We start from the raw sequence: 20,383 nt of genomic DNA, 5'->3' as shown, positions 1-20,383 counted from the left end.
CCAATATGGCCATAGTTAAAATATATTTATCTTAGAAAATCTTCTTCTCTACTCCCATATATATTTGTATAAAACTGAATACATGGTTATGATGTCCATGAAGCCCTCTACCAAAATTGTAAAATTCATGACCCCTGTGTCAGGGGTTCTGGCTCTAGGATGGGGCCAATATGGCCATATAGTAAACATATATCAAATCTTAGAAAATCTTCTTCTCTACTTTCATATATATTTGTTAAAAACTAAATGCCTGGTTATAATGTCCATAAATCCCTCTACCAAAATTGTGAAATTCATGACCCCTGTGTCAGGGGTTCAGGCTCTAGGGTGGGGCCAATATGGCCAAAGAGTAAAAATGTAATAAATTTTTAAAAATCTTCTTCTTTACTCCCAAACATGTGGGCAAAAAACTGAATACATGGTTATGATGTCCACTAACTCCTCTACCTATATTATGAAATTCAGGGCCCCGGGGTCAGGGGTTCAGGACAATGGGGTGGGTCATAATGGCAATATAGTGTTAATGCATATAATGTTTAAAAACCTTCTCTATTCTCACACATCTGTATGAAAAACTGACTTCATAATCATGTTTACCAGGAAGTTCTCTACTAAAATTTTAAATTTTATGTCCCCCTGGAGTATGGGTTTTGACTCTAAGGCAGGGCCAAAATGGATGTATAGGTGTTAATGCATATAATGTTTAAAAATTATCTTCTTTACTCCCACTCATCTGTAAGGAAAACTGAATTCATGAGTTTGTTAAGATTTTCGCCAAAACTATAGTTCTATTTGAAAGATTTCAGGCAGGGAGGTGGTCGTCATTACAAAGAAGATTGGTGGATAAGGTGTGTAAAATGCCCATACGCTGTTGGACGGGCTACTGAAAAATTAAAGTATCAATAAATCTGATGGGTTTTTTTAAATCATTTAAAACAATATATATTTAACGAATCATTGATTTGTAACCTATAGGTATGTTCAATACTTGGAATATGTTGACTCAAACAGGCGTATACGTATGAAAACCTGCAAATATTGTCATTTTTTAGAACTTCAAGGCATTTTCTTTTATAGAGTGGGTCTGTGCTCCATATTTTTCTCATAGTGTAATTAAGGTCTATTGGAAAACAAACCGATTTCAATCAACAAAAACGTGGAGAGATGACCCACTATACATTAAAAATATCATTTTGTATCCCAACAACTGAACGTATTGAAAAAATAATACAAGTCCGGTAGTTCGTGACCTTAGTCACACATAATATTTAAAAAGCCCACTTTATTGTGTCTGAAATGACTCAGTGGTTAGAGTACCTGGCAAAAGCTAACATATATCTAGGGTTTTTTTGTTACGGTTTCGATACCACCAAAATTTCCGACAATTTATTTCTTCTTATTTTTTGTTAAATATATTAAAAACTGACTATGGTTAGAAATTTTGCTTTTGAAAAGTTGTATTATAATATATTTGAAAAGATTTAACTGGGGAAAAATAAATTAAAAATTGTATTTCACTACTAAACCGAATGTGCATTTGCGCCATCTTATTCCTCCATCTTCTTCATAATTTTTCTACTCCGGAATGAAACCTAATTAAATGCATGATGCAACTCCTTGACAAGTTTGTGGATGGGTTATATGCTACTCAGGTGACCGTTAAGGCCTACTGGCCTCTTGTTGTGAATTTAAAATGTTTTCCTTTGTAAAATTTGACCCCCAATTGCGATATGGTCCCACCATTCTGAAAAATATGATTTTGACGAATTTGAAACTACACTATATCTCAGGTTGTTTTCACTTAAGTTGCACATTTTCTAGGAAAATGCTTCTGTTTGCTTTTTTTGAAAAAAAGAATTTTCTCTATATATTCCTATGTAAAAATGTAACCTCTCCCCATTGTGCCCTCACCGTACCCTTGGTATCATGATTTGAACAAACTTGAATCTACCCTACCTGAGGCTACTTCACACAAGTTATAAGTTTTCTGGCATATCATGTTCTGAGTACCGGTAGAAGATAAAAAATATTCCCTATATATTCTTATGTCAAAAGTTAACCCCCCCCCATTATGACTCCTATAACTCCGGGGATCATGATATGAACAGACTTTAATCTACATCATCTACGGATGCTTTCACATAAATTTCAGCTTTTCTGGCCAAATGGTTTTTGAGAAGAGGATTTTTAAATATTTACTTTATATGTCCTTATGTAAAACTTCGACCCCCATTGTGGCCCCACCTTACCCCCGGGGACCATAGTTTGAACAAACTTGATTCTAATCTTTCTGAGGATGCTTTCACACAAGTATTAGCTTTTCTGGCCAAATAGTTTTTAAAAAGAGGATTTTTGAAAAATATCAACAAATTTTTAATAAATCTTAGTTATCTCGTCTTGAAAAAAGACCCGACCTTTCATTTAACAAACTTGAATCTCAGACCTTTACCCAATAATGCTTTGTGCCAACTATGGTTAAAATTGGCCCAGTGGTTCTTGAGAAGAAGTCGCAAATGTAAAAAGACAGACAGACGGACGCCGGACAAAAAGTGATCAGAAAAGCTCACTTAAGCTTTCAGCTCAGGTGAGCTAAAAAGCAATCACTACTTACTGGCTGTCAGATTTGTTTTTTCAGCATTTCTATTTTGTTTTAGTGTTGCTGCAATTCCAAATATATCACTTATGCTAGATCCGAGAATGTCGACTATTCCAAAAGCCTCGGGATTATTCTTCGATTGTTGACGAACCCGCTTGATGCTGTAGTTTAGAATCGCCGAAAACGTAGTGAGCAGGGTAAATATGACACAAACAGAGTATGTAAAGTAGAAGAAGGAGGCAGCTTCTGGTGCTACGTGAATCATCATATCCAGACGGTTTTTACCTATCAATGAATTTGTCAATGTTCCAAATGACCTAAACACGGTACTATAATCGTTCAAAGTTTTTCCAAAAATCAAAAATCCAAACAAGACATATGCAGTGTATATAATGATAAAGACGAAACCAAATCCTATCAGGTCCATGGCAGCTGTGGTAATAACCCGAAAAATTTCGGTCAATCTTCGGTTGTATCCAAGAATCTTGAGAGTTCTCAATGTTGTTATGAAGGTCAAGATACCGATAATACAGTTAAATGCAAAGTCCCAAAGAAAAACCGATTGAAAACTTATAAACTTTGATTGATTATAATTAAATTTTGCCATTGTCTCATTTGCTTTTGACAAACGGATGGAAAAAATGACGACGCCTGTATAGCTTAGAAGAATGCAAGCCAGGTCTACCGTGTTCCAGATATCCTTTAGGAATGCTAGTCTTCTCTTTATCAACCTTCTAGTGAGTGAAATTGTCCCACCAACAAGGAAGATAAGAAAGAGGATGTAGCACAGTCCCGCGTACGTTCCCATCGCTCCGGCAAACTCATTGGGTCGGAATACCCAGATGTCAGACCACGGCACAATGCCGCCTGTTTCCAAGAATTCAGCGATAAACATCACATATGAAAAGACGTTGATATTCGGATTGTATAAGTTAATTTCCAAAAATATTGCTCGAGTCCGTCTATCCAACCATCGATATTCCAGCAAATGATTAACTAAGTCTAGTGTTTCCATTTGATTATCCGGGAATAAAACCATGTATCCCCCTGGCTCGTAAACATGAACGTGTCCAGGGATTTGCAATCCCTCATCATCAGACGTATACGTCCATGCATTATTAAGCATTTTTGGGGTATATGACATGTTTCTTTGGGGATTCCATTTCGGATCAAAGTCTCGGATTTCAATCTTATTGTCTTGATACTCATGCACACATGGTCGAACAATATGTAAAAAGGAGGTCGTGCAAGGTTCTGAAGAGGAAAAAATTCAATGATTTTGATATTATAATAACATATGTAGACTATAGATAGGAGAGATTTTATAGTCAAAATTTGTATTTTTTCTAACGTATATAATGTAATATTTACATTTTCAACTGTCTTTGTCTGTGATAAGATTACAAATCAATTTTTAACCCTAAAACCCAATAACTTCATAAAACATGACTGACACAAAATTGGCGTGTCTTATAGCATAATCGAAAAACGGTATTGGCTGCGCAGCGTAGTAATACATAGCATTTCTACATTAAAAAAGAGTGGTTTTAAAATAATGCTGTTTTAAAGTCCACAAATTGGAAATAATATAAATATAAGTAATAAGGAATCATTCTTTGAATATTATGAGGTGATAATTTCGGTGTGAGCGTGGTACAATCTATCATATAGCCCTTCGGGTTTAATGGATTTGACCACGTCCCGATCGAAATTATCACTTCATATCACTCAAAGGACAATTCCTAAATTCATTATGCATTGCCATTATATTCAAATAAAACAATAGCAAATTATAAGTAATGTTTAAATTTCAACCCACATGACTTAAAATTTCAACAGTAATTCATCAATGATGAAATGACACAAAATATCTAGAGTAACCTTTGAACTCGTGCACCTTCCGATATCATAATTGGGTGGGGGGGGGGGGTGTCCGCCCCCTCGACCGAAAAAAAACCAAACACTTAAATCATATTACATAATACGCTAGAACTTTTTTTTAAGTTAACGATTCTTACCGTCTGATACCCGAACCTGCCTGAGTTTGACACCACCAACCCGTACGTTGACAAGGTCCCCGAACCAAGGAGACGAGGGCAGTGTCCTGTTACTCCAGTCACGTGACGGAAACAGTTGTGGTATCACGGCAGCTTTCAGCCAATTATAGTAGTCACTTGTCTGGTTAAGCTAAGTAGAAAATAGGCCGAAACAGAAGTAAGCCAATAAATCTTTAAATCGTTCTACAACGAGACAACTCAAACAAAAGAACTGCTACTCTCCTTAATTTTGAAAGTTTAATTAAGAAATAAGGTATCATTTTAGGATGTACATGGAAATATGTATACGGGTTGGTCACGTGATTGAATCCCATAAAGCCCGAAGGGTTTTATAGAAAATTTGAAGACCTCTTGATCCAGGCTGATGTTATGCAAAAATAACAGCGGATTGTGCAAACAGTGTTATATAACACTATCATTATTATGTTGGCGTCATTTTTAACCAAATACAAAAGTTAGCAGGCACGCAGAACATTCACAAATACGAGGACTGTTCGATATTTAATGTGTATTGTAACACAGCGCAGGCTGTTTGTAATGTAATTTGTACTGTATTAAGCGCGATAACGCTTTAAATGAGTTCGTGGTTGATGATACTCTTGAACAGCTTTATTTAATACCTTTCAAACGATATAAACACAAGCCCTCAGCTCCACATTGTTTAAAACATTTAATTGTTTCAGTAGAACCAATCGTTTACGTTACTGTAAAAAGGTTAGGATACGGGTTAAGAACATTGAAGAAATTAGAGATTATATAAAAGATCACAGAAAACTCGGTCATTCGGTAATGCAGATTTTTACTCAATTTGGGTTAACCTCAGCGAAATTCGTCAATACAGAAAATTTTTGATGGACGTCTCTTCCTAATCTCAGGATGTTCAAAGTAAAAGATGAAGCGGGCAGTTGATTTAATTCAGCGTACTTTTATTATAACAACCGGCCGAACTTGGGGCAAATGTTCCCGAATCACTTTGTATGGCACTGGTCTAAGATTCGGAAGAGATGTCTGACATTTGTTTTACAGTCTTGACGTATTTCGCTGAGATTATGTATGTGTCTTATATAGATCTAAGGTATCTTTTGAGACAGTTCGTAGTAGGAGAAATAATCTTCTGCCTGGCACAGAGACCGTCAAAGATTCAGCAAAATCTTGCCAACCTGTAACTGTAACAGGTGGCCTAATGCAAATGTCTAAAAAGTCAAGGAAATAATTAAAAGTGATGGCAGATACACAATTTGTGATAGTGCTAATTTCGAACCAGTAAGGAAATGGAAACAAGACATGGATGGCTAAATACAGTAGAAAACCTGTAGTTGCCAAAAGAAACCTATGCACAAAGAATTTTTGTTATTGCATACTCTTCTAATGACATGTGGTGATAACGAACAGTCTTCAAGATCAAACGTGATGGGGATGGTGATGGTATAGCCGTACAAATTCCGGTGCCGCAGGGTATAACCGAGATGTTACATTAAAACATCTCACAAATATTATCATAAACCTCCATACTCTCCAGATCTAGCCCGATGCGACTTTTCCTTTTGTCCGATCAAAAGGTATCTACCGCGATGCAGGATGAACTCGCCATGACGTTAATTAGTCAACCCGCGTTCTTGGTAACCCCGTTTTAGAAAGTTTTTTCCCATTCTCTTATCAGAGGTCGTGCTTCGCAAGCCTTCTATCCATCAAAACTAAAATCGCGCTTTCAAGAAACGAATTGGCTCATTTTATTTGTTCAACATTTTTAAAATCTTGAATTCCATGTATACTCTGAATAAGTTACCAGTAAATATATTCGTTCTTTACGTAATCATTCAATATCATTTCATTGCAAGTACATTTTTTATGCAAACTACTTATGACTTTCATCCGCCAAAGCATGTCCATTGCCTTACTCTCATTTTTGCAATTGCGGACTTGGTTATCGAAAATGAGAGTAGGTTTTGGATTAATTTCACAATTATATATTACTAATCAGTTAAAATTCAGTTATAGCTTTCGGACACCATCTCATACGTGTTGAATAGCAAAGGTGTATGCAGATACTCTTGTGCAGGCATTTTGTAGTTTATTTGCAAAATGTTTTCATTTTTAAGTATAGATGTATTTCAAACCGCGGAGAATAAAGGGATGTAATGTTAATTTCACTATTTGAATCGAATGCTATTATCTTACAACCCTCGTTTCTTCAAGATTGCCCTAGAGTATAAATGAGATAATCGTTAATAGAATAACTATGTTTCTGTGACAGATCTTACCTTTGAAAATTTATTTTTGGACATTGAATCCTGAATGAGCATGTTATTTATATTGTTCTTCAATGAAAATGATCGCTGATCCTTGTGAATGTAACTAATACTGAAAACGATGAAAGCAAATAAGCAGTAAATCAGAAGTTCTCTAAACACTCTCCTGGCGTTCATCTCCTGTTGTCTTCTGTTTCTAAATTTTTTAACGTCTTGATCTAGAGTTGGCTCTTGTCGACCCAGGATTTGTTTCCTCAGCACTACAATGATATACAACCATAACCATAAGAGAGAATGCCAAAGAAAAATGTTCATTGTCAAAACAAGAAATAAAAACTCAAGGCAATACCGTTCAGAGATCCATAATTCTTGTTATAGAATTCTCTTGCTAACCGCCGGAGATGTCGGAGATCCACCCTCAATTTGTACTGAGTTTCCTTGTTTTTCAGGAAAAGTGCTGTCATCATTGCCATAAAGAGAACCTTGAAATATAAAAAGCCGTGATTATCGAAAGTTTAAGATGAACAAATACTAACATAATAACATCATAACATACCTTTACTGGGTCGACAACTAAGACAGACTCCAGCACAGACATTAAGAAGCTGATAATCCACCTGGTTGACCTCTCTTTGCCCCATTGGAGGCTGTACAACAGCAAAAAGAAAGCAGAAGCAAGAGCTGTCAAAAACAAAATAACCCAAGCTAGATACAGTGTCCAGCAGGGAAAAATTGGCTTTTCAGTTTCAAACATGGACACTAAATTCATTTTATGTGGTTCAAAAGATTTGGTTGAAGCATATTTTTGTGACGATGTTGATAATCTTCTTGGGAAGACTTTGCCTAAGTAATTGACCTTTTGTGCTGACTTTTTGAAAACAGCGGAGGCTAACATAACCGGAGGGGTGGTGATTAACACTACAATCATCGATACGTAAATGTCTTTCAAGGAGAAGCTCAAGCTGCCAATCTTGACCTGGCTTGGAGTCACGTCTGTGGAGTCCTTGAAATACATAGCGTGGCTTATCATGGAAAGTAACAACAGAACAAAAAAACAGGACACTCTTTGCACGCGGGAAAAGTTGCTGCTCTCCGGGCGAATGATTGTGGATACAAGGAGATGGCTATCAGTTAGATTGAATTGTGCGTGTTCTGAGAACCGATTGCTGAAGCTGTTGAGGTGCTTCGTGGTACTGACAGGTAGAACCCTCTCTGTTTTACCGTCATCGTGGTTAAGGGACAACCATCTTCCACAGTGAAAAATAAATCTAAATTGAAACACGTTTAAAATATTAAGCAATCGGTGTCCTTTGCATCAAACCTAAAATTGTTGAACCAGAAAAGTTAAGAAAACTAAGTCTTTGATTTTTATACCTTTCTTTAGTTTGAAGGTCATCTACGATAATTTTGTTTAGGAACCAAGACTTCAAGTCGCCTTGACCAGAGTTATCATGCCATATGCGGAGGTAATTTAACCGCCCATATTTTAAGGATGAACCCAAGAGGAATCTTCTAACTGATCCTGCGTCAAAGCCCTGGAATAAGATAAGTTGAACAATGCATTCATAAAAGTGTTTTCAATAAGACTTAATACAAAAACATGCCCAACTATATTTCAGTTTGGTTCAACTAACATTATGGTCACTGCCACTAAGTAATCTTATCCCAGAATCTTCTTCCTCCCCTACGATAATGAAATTGACATTTGACATGGTGGCTGATCCTCTTCGCATGCCAGTGTATACAGTGATCATATAGTAGTAGACGTCGTTTTCACCATTGTCACACAAGAACTGGGGAACCCACTGTTGTTTAAAAATATAAAAACCTACAAATCAGATAAACGAAAACAAAAATAACCAAGACACCTAATACAAAAATGTTGATATGTTATAACCTTTAGAGTATCCCTGTGGTCCTGTCGTCTTAGTACAATAACTAAAACCACATATAGACATAACAGAAGAATCAGAGCCCCATAAACAGCAGCATTATCTACGTCGAAGTCAGTGATGAAATGATCGATCGACGTGAAGTCGATAAGGTTTGGCTGGACGTAGAACGTTGAAATAAAGAAACTTCTGTCCCCCGCTTTATGAGGACAATGACAGATTGTGGACTGCTTGGAAGATTTGAAGCTAACCTACAAAAACACGAAAACAAACCAATTAGAAGTTCATAAGATTCGTTCTTTTAGACTTTTAAGACAAGTAACCTTGCATTCCCCGGGTATCCACGTGTTGAATGATCTTGTCCGACATCCAGCAGAAAAAACTTGAACTCCCACACGTCTTTTAGCGGTTTCCCCACATCTACTCATGTTGGCATCTCTTTTATGTCGCCTTTGTGTTTTATCTAGCAAACAGTGGTTTGATATTTATAAGGTTTTCTACAATGCCGCCTTGTTTACATATTACAATATAGGGGTTACAATAAGATACCTTTTGCTACAATCATTAGAAATCCTCTGGCATGTGAAAGTTTTTCAGCAGGAATTCTGTAGTTCTTCTGATTTTTCCGAACTTTGAAACTAGCATCGAAGTTTGTCTTTGTCGGCAAAATACCCCCTTTTACGTATATCTCAAATGAATCTGCGTCTGAAACATTTTCCAAGTCTAAATAAACGATAGTTAAGTCGTGTAAATTGACACCGAAATCCAGGTAAGCAGCATCAGTAGAGTCAAAGGACAGGTAGCTTTTGTGAAGATCATGCAAATTTTTGTTCTTAGTCTGTGTCGTGACGTTACAGGACACGTTAGCAGACATCATGAGCACATCAGATGAAGAATACAACGTATCATTTACTTCAGGAAACGGCGACCTTCTAAACGCCACGATCTGAAAGAATTAAAAAAATATTTGTTACAAAACTAAAAACTGATATGTCAGTACACTTTATCAAAGAACGATTACTTATCAGTTAAAGGCAAGAAATCCGCGATCAATTCTATTTTTTCTTCAAACCTTAAATTACAATTGTTGAAAAAGTTTAAAACAACATTATTATCAAGTATTTCATTTTGCTATTAAAAAAAATGCGCATAAACACGCATATCTATTCATTGTTTATGATCTTAAATGTGTACCGACAAATCCATGTTTGGTTGGACATTTTCATGCGAAGGTTTGCCAACTGCCTGAGATTCGAGTTCCAACTGAATTTCGCCTACAGAAGTGGGGTATTTTTTCAATGGTAGGGAATTAATTCTCGTCATCGTCATTGACATGAATGAATGGTTTACAGATAGCGTGGATTCAGTCATCGTGGCTTTCAGCACCTTCTCTATCATTTCTATGGACGTCATTAAAACGACTGAAGACGCCGACAACTACGATTAAAAGGAAGATAATTTATTTACACATATACGTGGTGATAATTATTTCAGAATAGTCGACATAAATAAAATACGCCGTTAGGGTGGCAACACGTTACCCCACGCTACCCACTTACCACCTGCATATTAAGGGCTGTTTGGGTTTTTTCTGAAGACACAAACTCTTGCACCAACCGCACTTTTTCCATTGTTTCGGAATCATTTGCAGTCATCCGTCGTTCCATATAATCTTTCATCATCAATTCATCTGTTTCAGCGAAGTAGTGACTATAGATTCCAGTGTACACGTTGTTAATAATTTTTGTAAAACCTAGCAAATGATGTTCTGTTTTAATACATTGTGTAAGGAGCTGTCGGTGAAACAGAAAAGCATTTTATCGGTAATACGAGGAAAGTGTCCATTGTGATATACTCACTATCAATAGCTTGTCTGTATTTCGATGCATCGTTGAAAACTGCCTCCAGAAGTTGGTTCGTAAGTGACACATTCAGTGTTTTCACAACATTTTCCTGAGATACAATAATAAGTTCATACTATACAATGCATTTCAACGCAGTAATAACACGTAAATCATATGCTTGATCTAAAAGGGAGGTCCAAACTGTCTTCCGGAATAAAACATAGTAAAATTACCAAAATTATCATTGGACCCCCCCCTCCCGACAGAATTATCGCTCTGAGCCATCCCGAACCCCACCCCATCCGACCCTTGGAAACATTTCTGGTACCAAGCATGCATCCAAATATCCCAAATATTTTTACACATAGCACTCACCAATGATTCGGGAGTCATTCTATCAGGGCGACGTGTGCACGCCTCAATGGTGAAGAGAGACAAAGTCGTCAAGTGGCAGGCCTCCTTTTCAGAATAGACACCTTTTCCAGAGGCGAGGTATTTGAGGAAGGAGTGGGTAACCCAATTCAGTGTATAATTGGTAAGAATATTAATAGTCTGAAAGAATGTTTCAAACTTGATAAAACGTGCTAGTCTATTGGTTATCTCTTACACTCAGGATTTAATGAACGTTGTTTAAAAAAATATATATATTTATTCATTTTGTTTGGCATAAACCCAAATAAAATATCTCTGCTGCTGAAAAACCCTGATAGAGTGCCTTTATGAAGGGTCCATTACTACTTTTCAGTCGAGCATTAAACATGATTACATATTTGTCGTGCAATAATTTTAAACATGATACTGATAATTGATAAAAAGAAGAGAATCGGTTCAATGTAATCAAACAATCGGCTCAATGTAATCAAACAAAAGGTATTTACAGGAACCAATCATTGTACCTGTCTAAGACGCTGTAAAATATGCGATTCTGAGTTATTCATTGCTGTTATTATTTCAGAAAAATCAGCAGATAAAAGTTCTTTCAAATCCATACTTTCATAAGAATCCTGCAAAAGAAAAACCAAAAAAGAAACACCTGCATGCAGTTGACATTTGGAAAAACAGCAAGTCAGAATTAGGTCAGAATCAGTTCATTATGCAATAAAACTAAAGTACGTTGGTCAGAATTTTGCTGATCTCGTTGGCTGTTATTTTGATGATGTGAATCTGACTCTCGGGTTGCTGCGTATATTGGAACTTTGCACGTAGGTGATTAAGATTTTTAAGAAGAGATTCAAGATTTTCTTCAATATTATTCTCTTCATGTTTTTCCTGAAATCAAAGAACATTTGAAACAATTGTTTAAAACATTTACTATAGTAATCATTTATAAATATGGGAATTGAAACAAAGCGTTTATGTAAATCATTGTTGACGGTTTGTTATTGTCCTTTTTTCATTGTAAGGTGAGCGCCTTTTAGCTTTCAGTGTCATCATCTGCCTAGAACACGGAGTCTTTACTCTTTACTGATACCTTGACAGATACTGAGAGCGTCTGTTCACTTGAATCACCGAACCTGTCTTTAACGTCTATTGTAATCTGGACCGTGTAGTTATTTGAAGAAGGACCCGCAGGTAAAACAAACGGTGGAGAGGAAGACTCATCTGAAAAGGTACATAAAGGTGTGCATTCGTGTTTATCACCGGAATTTATTCATCACTCTTGTCGTATAATTATGCTTTATGCTTACATCCCTGATAAATCAACACTTGGCCAACATCAGCCGTGCGGTACCAGATAGAGTAAACCAATGGCACGGTGGTTTCTAGATCCCATGTGGTGTAGTTCTCCCCTGCTATCCAACCCCAACACTCTACAGAAAACTCTGTCTGAAGCACCAAGCCTGCATTTAAAAAGAGGTTCTTATAAAGAACAGATACCACAGAACATTGATGAACTATGGTAGAGGTACGTTGGATCGTTAAAATGAAAAACAAAAACAAATAAAGCTAACAAGCAAAATGTTTCTTATTTTTATCTTTGCATCATAACGGTGTTTAAAATAGTTATTTATTGGAACCTGTGACAAATGTCTTCTAAAAATTTAATCGCGATGAAATGTAAAGGAAAATGAAAAAAAATCTAATCATATTCAATGCCAATGAGTCATAGTATATGTAGTATTTTAAACATAAGAAAATTACCTTTCTTTGGTTTGATCTCACACTGACCATTGTTTGGTGGAGTGTTAGTATGAAGAGAGAATAACCATGGAATCGGTTGTTCAAAATATTGAGACATTTTTATATTTCTCATCACATATAAAATGTACGATGTCCCGGGTAAAAGATCACTCGTGTCGACAGTAATTGTATCTTTTTCTGTAATAAACATTGATCATTTGGTTTAAACAATAGTAGTATGTGTGTGTGTGTGTGTGTGTGTGTGTGTGTGTGTGTGTGTGTCATTCCGGTTTAAACTTTTAAGCAATAGCCAAAATGGCAAAGCAATTTTTTTGTTTTTTCTTGGACATTGCCTAAATAGATGATGCTTAATAACATAATTCGTAAGAATACAATGAAAGGAAAAACTCCAGGTGGAGTATTGCTACCTATCGAAATGGCAGTCTTAAAGTTGATCCGTGTTAAAATTTAAACGGATTGGCCCACTGATTAATCAATCAAAACTTCCTATTCAAAAAGACATGTGCAGACATCAGTGATATACCATGGCAATTAAATGTAAATTTTCGGTAATCAGAGGCAAATCATGCGATCAAACAACATTTAAATACAGTAAAGCATTGTTAGATTGAAAGTTACCAAAGTGTACGCTTCTACTAGATGTTGGCAGAGCTTTCTCATGATGCTGAAAAAAATATAAATTCTCCACAATTCCATAGAATTCTACTTGAGAAGAACAGTTGGCTGAGACTTTTGCGATGAACTTCCTTGATAAACTGGCTCTTTGCTTACAGTTGTCTAAACAGTGAATCCTAAAAAAAAGTAAAAAACAACAACTAAGATTATTGTGGCAATTACTCATAAAATACAATCAAAGTAAGGTGCCGTGAAAATCAACGGATGTGAATCACTCATATGATCAAATATCGCTTTGCGTTTGAACTCTCTTGAGAAGAACAGTTCTCTGAAACTTTGGCGACGAACTTATATAGTTTTTCCAATGCCTCTCAAAATCTGAGAATCTACATATTTTGAACAAAATATTTTTTCTCAGTTTTGGAAATTATGTATATGTACTTGTAAATATGTATTGCTTTATTATAAGAATTAAAAATTTCTGCTTTTTTATACAAATTCCTCTCTTTTTTATACAAATTCCTCTCTTTTTCAATATGGAATTAAGTGTTTGTCAAATGTCACTTGCATTTCAATTTTCCTAATAAACTACTCCTCACATACTTCCCAAAGATCTTTTTCACATTAACAGTCTACAAATTAGTGTTCAGTATTCTCGATAGTGTTCGTGTTTTTTTAACAAAAGAGCAGACTGGGAATTTTTTAAAATTGTAACATTGTGAAGGTAAACATTTGTTGATATTATTCTATTTAATATTTCAAATTGTAGCCATTACATTTTGAACTCTTAAGTGTTTTAAATGGAAGTTCAAACATTTTTTCTAAAATTTGTTGTTAAAGATAAAGCCTCTTCATAGCCATTTATATAAAGATATAGTTTGCCCTTTGTTTTCCTTACTAAGTTCATTATACATGTCTTTGCAACGGTTTGTATGAGTTGTTATACCCGAGCAAGACTTGGCTTTTATTTCATTAGAGGGTAAGGAAACTAAAAATATGTTTTACAATAAATCAATTATTAATCATATATTGTTAATTGCATTTATTTTCAATAAAAACCCCCGAAACAATTAATAAATCAAGGAAATTGATCGCTTAATTAAAATTTCCCACCCCAATAGGAGCTGCAAAGCATCGGACTTTAATCTACGACGTGACACCATGTATTCCGGTTTTTTATTAACATATTGTCAGATCATGATATTCGCATTAAATGAAAAGTTCTGGGAAAACTGTAACAAAATTGGTTTGAGACCGTTATTTTACCTTTGACTTTCCACTAAATTACAAACCAACGTCAAATGGAACATGTTCATCGAAATCTCAAAGCAGAGGTTAACTAGTGTCTGTGGAATCTCCACGTAGTTGGGGAAACTGTCAACAGATGCGAAGTATCGTAGAAAATATATATGTGCCGTCGTTATTTCGACTTGGTTATTCGGATCTAAACATCCCGATTACAATTACAACATACTCTTTTATTCAACGAAGAAATCGACTTGGATTAAAAATGTACTCGAGGTCATTTTCAAATTGAATGATAGCATCTGTCATTTACTTAATAAAAATTCTTACATATTTATGCATACTTGTATTTATTCTTTAGATTGACGTGTGAACCTAAACATTATTAATTTTGTTTAGAACAGAAAGTCATAAATCAGTGTTTTATTCAGAGCACTGTGTACATTGTATATGCAAACCAAACCGGAATAGATGGTGTGACGTAAAATAATTCCTTTGGTTTTTAATACAAAAGAGTTCTACATCATGGCAGCCTCCAGTAAATACGATTTTTCTAACTTCAAACGAGCATTAATGCTTAATTATGAAGTTTACTATCAAAACAGCATGACCACTCGTGATAATTCAAACCACTTTAATATAGAATATAGATAAAATATGTTTTTGACTTTCCTTACCCTTTAATATTTTCTTCATTTAATCATTCAAATATTGCTCTCTTTAGAGTTGCAATTTTCAATAAAAGTTGTTTTTACATTCCGATTTTCGATTGTGTATTTTCTAATGTGTTTAAACTCAGAAAAACACCCTCATTTTCAAAAGATCTTGTATATGTATAAAACCAGCATAAATATTGTTTAGAAATATAGAACTTTTATAAACTTTTATTTTTGGGTTGAACTAAAGGTTTTCATATGGCACATTCATAAATTCTTAGACATGTTAAAAGGAAAGTCCATACCTTTTACCTATAGGTTTTTCGTTTTTTTCTTTGTAAGGTATATCCATTTTGTGTTTGAAAATATAGTACTTCTAATCCAACTACTTTAGAGTTGAGCTAAATCCTGCCTTTCAAACCACCATTTCTATATTCCTAAATAACAGTATTTTTCTTTACTTTGTGAATCTTACCTCCCCACAAAACTTGGATTTTTTTTATTAATTTCTTTTTATTATTAAAACAGATTCAGTGTTAGGTAAATGGGGAGTACGAAATAATTTAATTTTGGCAAAACCTATAGTTTTATTACTGAGATTCTGTTAATTGAAGAGAGTTTACTTGAATTCATTGGTTTATAATTCTTTTTAATTCTGATAACTTTGGCTCATAGTTAAAGTCAGACAATATCATCTAGAGTTACTGAATATTGAATTCCTATACTAAATCAAAGGTTGAGTAATTCAAGTTTAATTTCCTTCTGACAGGGTGAACTACATCACTTTAAAATTTCTTCAGGCAAAAAAGTTATAATTCCTAACTTATTTAATTCGGTAATCTGTAGTAGTTCATTGTAGCTTTTAAGGAAGTATGGGACTCACGATTTTGAATCTACCGCGCAACTCCGAATGACGTAAACCAATTCGCAGTCGTTAAATCTCTTGGTTCACTACTAAGCTATTAAATTACAGATTTTATCGTAGAAATGATTTTATATGTTAGAGGAAATACAGTGCTATCCGTTGAACCAAGTTTTAAAATTTTTTAATTACTTTCATGTGAGTCCCATACTCCCTTAACGTAGCTCGCGGGTTTGCTGACGTCACAATAGGAATCGACGAAAAGAGTTGACCGTCATAGTAAACTCATAATTTTATTTTAAAATGACAAATGAGATATTTAGAAGTATAAAAGAAAATATTTTAAAAAGCTTATATGCGGTTTATGACTGTTTATACAAAGATTTATGATATCAAGTGCTGAAAATTTAAAGATGTCACATACATTTTCACATTTTGTTCTATTAAGATAAAGAATGAGTGTGCGTTAGAACTCTTCCATTTAAAGTCATGTTTTAAAATAGAATGTATGCATTAACTTCGCTTTTTTTTTTTACAATTATAACTTCCGTAATCTGTACTACCGATTAAATTCTTAAATTTCTTTTGGCTTGAGATACCTGTTTTATTTGATTACTTACTTATAATGTCAGTAGTTGCCTGGCATTTTATTTTTGCATTGATTGACTCAGAGTTTCATAAAAACAAAAATAGCAATTTTCTGTATCTTTACAGCCTTACATTAATTGCATTTTTAAATAACATTCACAATAATGCCTAATAAGCATTAACATGTTCTAAAATGTGTTAAACAGCTAGTTTTGTCAATAAATGCATTTCAATTTTGGTGTTCTAAGAAGTACGGAAATGATGACGTCAGGCTAACGTCGTAATGAAAATATAAGGTTTTGAGAAATCTTTTAAATCTTTAAAGTTTTTTTGCCAAAAATTGGCCGAGAACACATACTGATATTTTTTTTATGAATTTATTCATAATTATCTCCTCTGTTTTTGTGTAGAGTATGATTAATTTCGTCTGAATCGTTTAAAAGTTTGGAGCATAGTTTTGTAATGCGTTTCTCGGTTAAAATGTGCATTTTACTATATATTTCATTGAAATAGCGTTGCTTGATTTTATTAATGACACTGTATTTGAAACACGATAACATTATTACCGCGCAGACGAATCTTAAATAAATTTCAGAAATAAAATTATGAAACCTATGGATCACGTGGAAAAATTTTCAAGGTAGGTTTTCTCACAAGCAGGTTAACCCGCGAGCTACCTTAAGTGTCCTAGTAATAAAATACCCCATGTTGTTAAAAAAAACTGTTAAAATCACTCGTTTGTTCACTAGGCCCTGGACTTTTATCATTTTTCATGTGTTTCAGGAATTTCAGAACTACTGCTTTGTTAATGTACCTTCAAAAATTTCTGATTCTTCCTTTTTTTAGTTTAGGTATAAAGCAGTTTTTAAAAAAAATTATGTATATTTTCTTTTTCTAAAGTATCCCTTTTTATAAGGTTCTTGTAGAATTTTTTGTTTCAATTACTTTTTTATGTTGATTTCTAAAAATTAATCCATTCTCCTATTCTATTACCATTTTTGTTTATTTATATAGTTTTTCGACTCTAACAAAATATTTTGTTGTTTTTTCCCTGGTCTGTTGAATTTGTTTTGACCTTTTAGCCTTGTAGTACGGATTTCTTCCGATTCATTATGTTTATCCTCGAGTTGTTGAATGGGTTCTTGTGTCATATTTATTTATTTTTGTAAGGAGGCTGATTTGGGGTTTTTTGGTGGAAAACTACAATAGCAAAACTTTATTTTTGAACCATATATCATTTACACCATTTCTTGTTTATTTGCGTAGTAATACGAAAATCGACTGCATAATTGGAGGTATTTTGAGAAATTTGTATGCATACATGTGACATGATACTTCACATTAAATTGATTAGAATGATAAAACATGTCCTCAACTGTAGGTGGTATCAATTGAAGCTGCATTCAAACAAAAGAAATGGCCGATGCTAGACCGTTTTAACGAATAATAATTTTTAAATGATTCTCTTAAGTCCATATTTTTCCTTAGCAACTGGCTGTTTTTTGTTACTGAATAAAGCTTGAATACATTTGATATAAAAGTCTAGCCTATTTCCACAAATAGCAACAGAGATTGCTCTAAATTGTGTTTAAATCAAGTAACTATATTTGTTTTTCTTAAAATTTTCTTATCCAACATATATGTTTTAAAATCGTACATTTTGATGCTTTGATTTTGGGAAAATTAATTACTTTTAGTTAATTACTTTGAAGTGGCTATGATTTGCCATTTTTCTATCTTCAGTCTCCTTTACTATGGCAACAGTTGCCTTGGGCAACAAATTTAATGCAATCTTTATCACACCATTTACAATACCTTTCCAGAACACTTTTATACTTTTACTTTAGGGTAATTTGGATGTGTTTTCTCTTTTTCGGTGTTAATCTGCAGATTGAACTATTCTTTATGACATGAACATTCAAACAAAAGGCCCATGGGGCCACATCGCTCACCTGAGCAACAACGACTTTTATGGGCGTTCAAAGGATATTGTACCATATGGCCCCTCGTTTGAATAACAAAAAATAAATATTGTAAAGTATTTGAATTTTACATTTATTTTTGCATACACTTGATCTTTGACATTGTACCTTTATGTAATGCAATTTTTCCAAATTTAAGAAAATCTTATGCATGATATAAAACTAAACTGTTGGTAGGGGTACACCGTTAACTTCCAATTCCCTATATTTTCGTTCTGTCCTCTAACCCCCCCCCCCCCCACTATAAGAAGCGATCGAAATATTTGAGAGTATATATGTACATTTTCTTCCTTAATACTTACTAGTTGTTTTATTAGTCCCCTACCGGTTTTCACCGGAGGGGACTATAGCTTTCCTCTGCGTCCGTCAGTCCCTCTGTCCGACCGTCTGTCTGTCCCACTTCAGTTTTCCACACTTTTTTCTTTATGCGTTTGAGGAATAATAATTATGAAAGAAGGTGTTGCAGTTCCTATGCTAATTTTCCCCAAAGGAGTTAAGATAAAATAGAAAAATCAAAGTTACAGAATTCGATGTAAATCTTTTTTTCCATGCAACGTTGTAAATAAAGCAGTGTAGAATTTTATTACGAAAGTTTGTATTAACTCATTTAAGACCATGAAATAAATTTTAAAATGGTTACACAGACAAATGTGGCAGAATTCCCGCTATATAAAAGGGAAATCCTCGTCATTGTGAAAAATGCCTCCTTGAAACAAAATTAATTTAATCTTAACGTTTGGAGTAAGACAATTTTTTGCAAACTGTCATTTCCGATTTTTGTTTCAAGGAGGCATATTTTTAATAAATCTGACTTTTGGAAAAAAAATCATTAATACCTTTGAAATCTATAAACGATGTAAAAAATGTCCCCTATTATTTCAACCCTAGATTAGTCGAGTGGTGACGCAGATAGAATAGATTATGACTATGACTTGTATTTTTGTCTGGGTTCGAATCCCGAAAAAGTTCGATTTTTTTTAAATTTTTAATTCTTTTAATCGCATGGAAAGGTAATGTTTCGTCACAATTTAAGAATGTCTGAATAAAGTTATTTAAACTCTTGTAATGTAATAGTTTGCATGCCTGCTTATTTTTTTTCAACATTACTGTGTGAAGTCTCCGTTATAAACTTGATAAACATTTTCTTCTGAACAAGAGATTTTAAAACAATGTACTTAGTATGCATCAATGTAGACAGTTGATTTTTCACCCTTTTTATGAAATAAACGGTAAATAAAGATACATGTACAGGTTGTTAAAAGCAAACACAATCATTTTAGAAAGTTTGAATCGGTGACGAGGCAATAGGTTACTGAAAATATGTACGAAAAAATTTGTACTTTTTTACTTTATTTAGATACTATAGAAACATAGGATGGTTATAATTACAACTAAATAAGATTTATTCATGTATCTCAAGAATGATATTTTAAACACGCTGGACAGTAGATATCAAATTGAGATATGTTAACATTTGAATACAGAAAACATGTATATGGTTATCTTTCTGACTGTATTTGGTGGCTGTCGTGTTCGATAGAAATGCGCGTAAAATGTTTGTTTGTTTTGCCTCCGTACGGAACATACCCGCTACGTAAATATAGTCGTCTACGTAATGTTTCTATATTTAGATGTGGCTCTCAAGCGATACGGAT

The 20,383-nt window shown here is 34.2% G+C and overlaps 1 protein-coding gene across 1 annotated transcript in view; it reads right to left on the bottom strand.

The window, feature by feature from the left end:
• Positions 1-20,383, bottom strand: part of LOC105323873 (polycystin-1-like protein 2) — a 47,118-nt gene that overhangs the window by 2,029 nt on the left and 24,706 nt on the right. Inside the window, exons 5-24 of the mRNA XM_020065324.3 lie at positions 13,399-13,571; positions 12,781-12,957; positions 12,327-12,479; positions 12,110-12,240; positions 11,752-11,907; positions 11,535-11,642; positions 11,014-11,190; positions 10,654-10,747; positions 10,354-10,547; positions 9,989-10,231; positions 9,344-9,740; positions 9,118-9,257; positions 8,800-9,045; positions 8,537-8,707; positions 8,277-8,437; positions 7,459-8,170; positions 7,252-7,384; positions 6,915-7,162; positions 4,615-4,783; positions 2,612-3,850 (exon numbers count right to left, since the gene is read on the bottom strand). Coding sequence (XP_019920883.3) covers positions 2,612-3,850; positions 4,615-4,783; positions 6,915-7,162; positions 7,252-7,384; positions 7,459-8,170; positions 8,277-8,437; positions 8,537-8,707; positions 8,800-9,045; positions 9,118-9,257; positions 9,344-9,740; positions 9,989-10,231; positions 10,354-10,547; positions 10,654-10,747; positions 11,014-11,190; positions 11,535-11,642; positions 11,752-11,907; positions 12,110-12,240; positions 12,327-12,479; positions 12,781-12,957; positions 13,399-13,571 — 5,222 coding nt within the window. The remainder of the gene's footprint in view (positions 1-2,611; positions 3,851-4,614; positions 4,784-6,914; positions 7,163-7,251; positions 7,385-7,458; positions 8,171-8,276; positions 8,438-8,536; positions 8,708-8,799; positions 9,046-9,117; positions 9,258-9,343; positions 9,741-9,988; positions 10,232-10,353; positions 10,548-10,653; positions 10,748-11,013; positions 11,191-11,534; positions 11,643-11,751; positions 11,908-12,109; positions 12,241-12,326; positions 12,480-12,780; positions 12,958-13,398; positions 13,572-20,383) is intronic.

Source organism: Magallana gigas, chromosome 7 (assembly GCF_963853765.1).
Source record: "Magallana gigas chromosome 7, xbMagGiga1.1, whole genome shotgun sequence".
Taxonomy (NCBI): Eukaryota; Metazoa; Mollusca; class Bivalvia; order Ostreida; family Ostreidae; genus Magallana; species Magallana gigas.
Note: the sequence above shows the minus strand (reverse complement) of the source record. Positions and strands in the feature narration are given on the sequence as shown.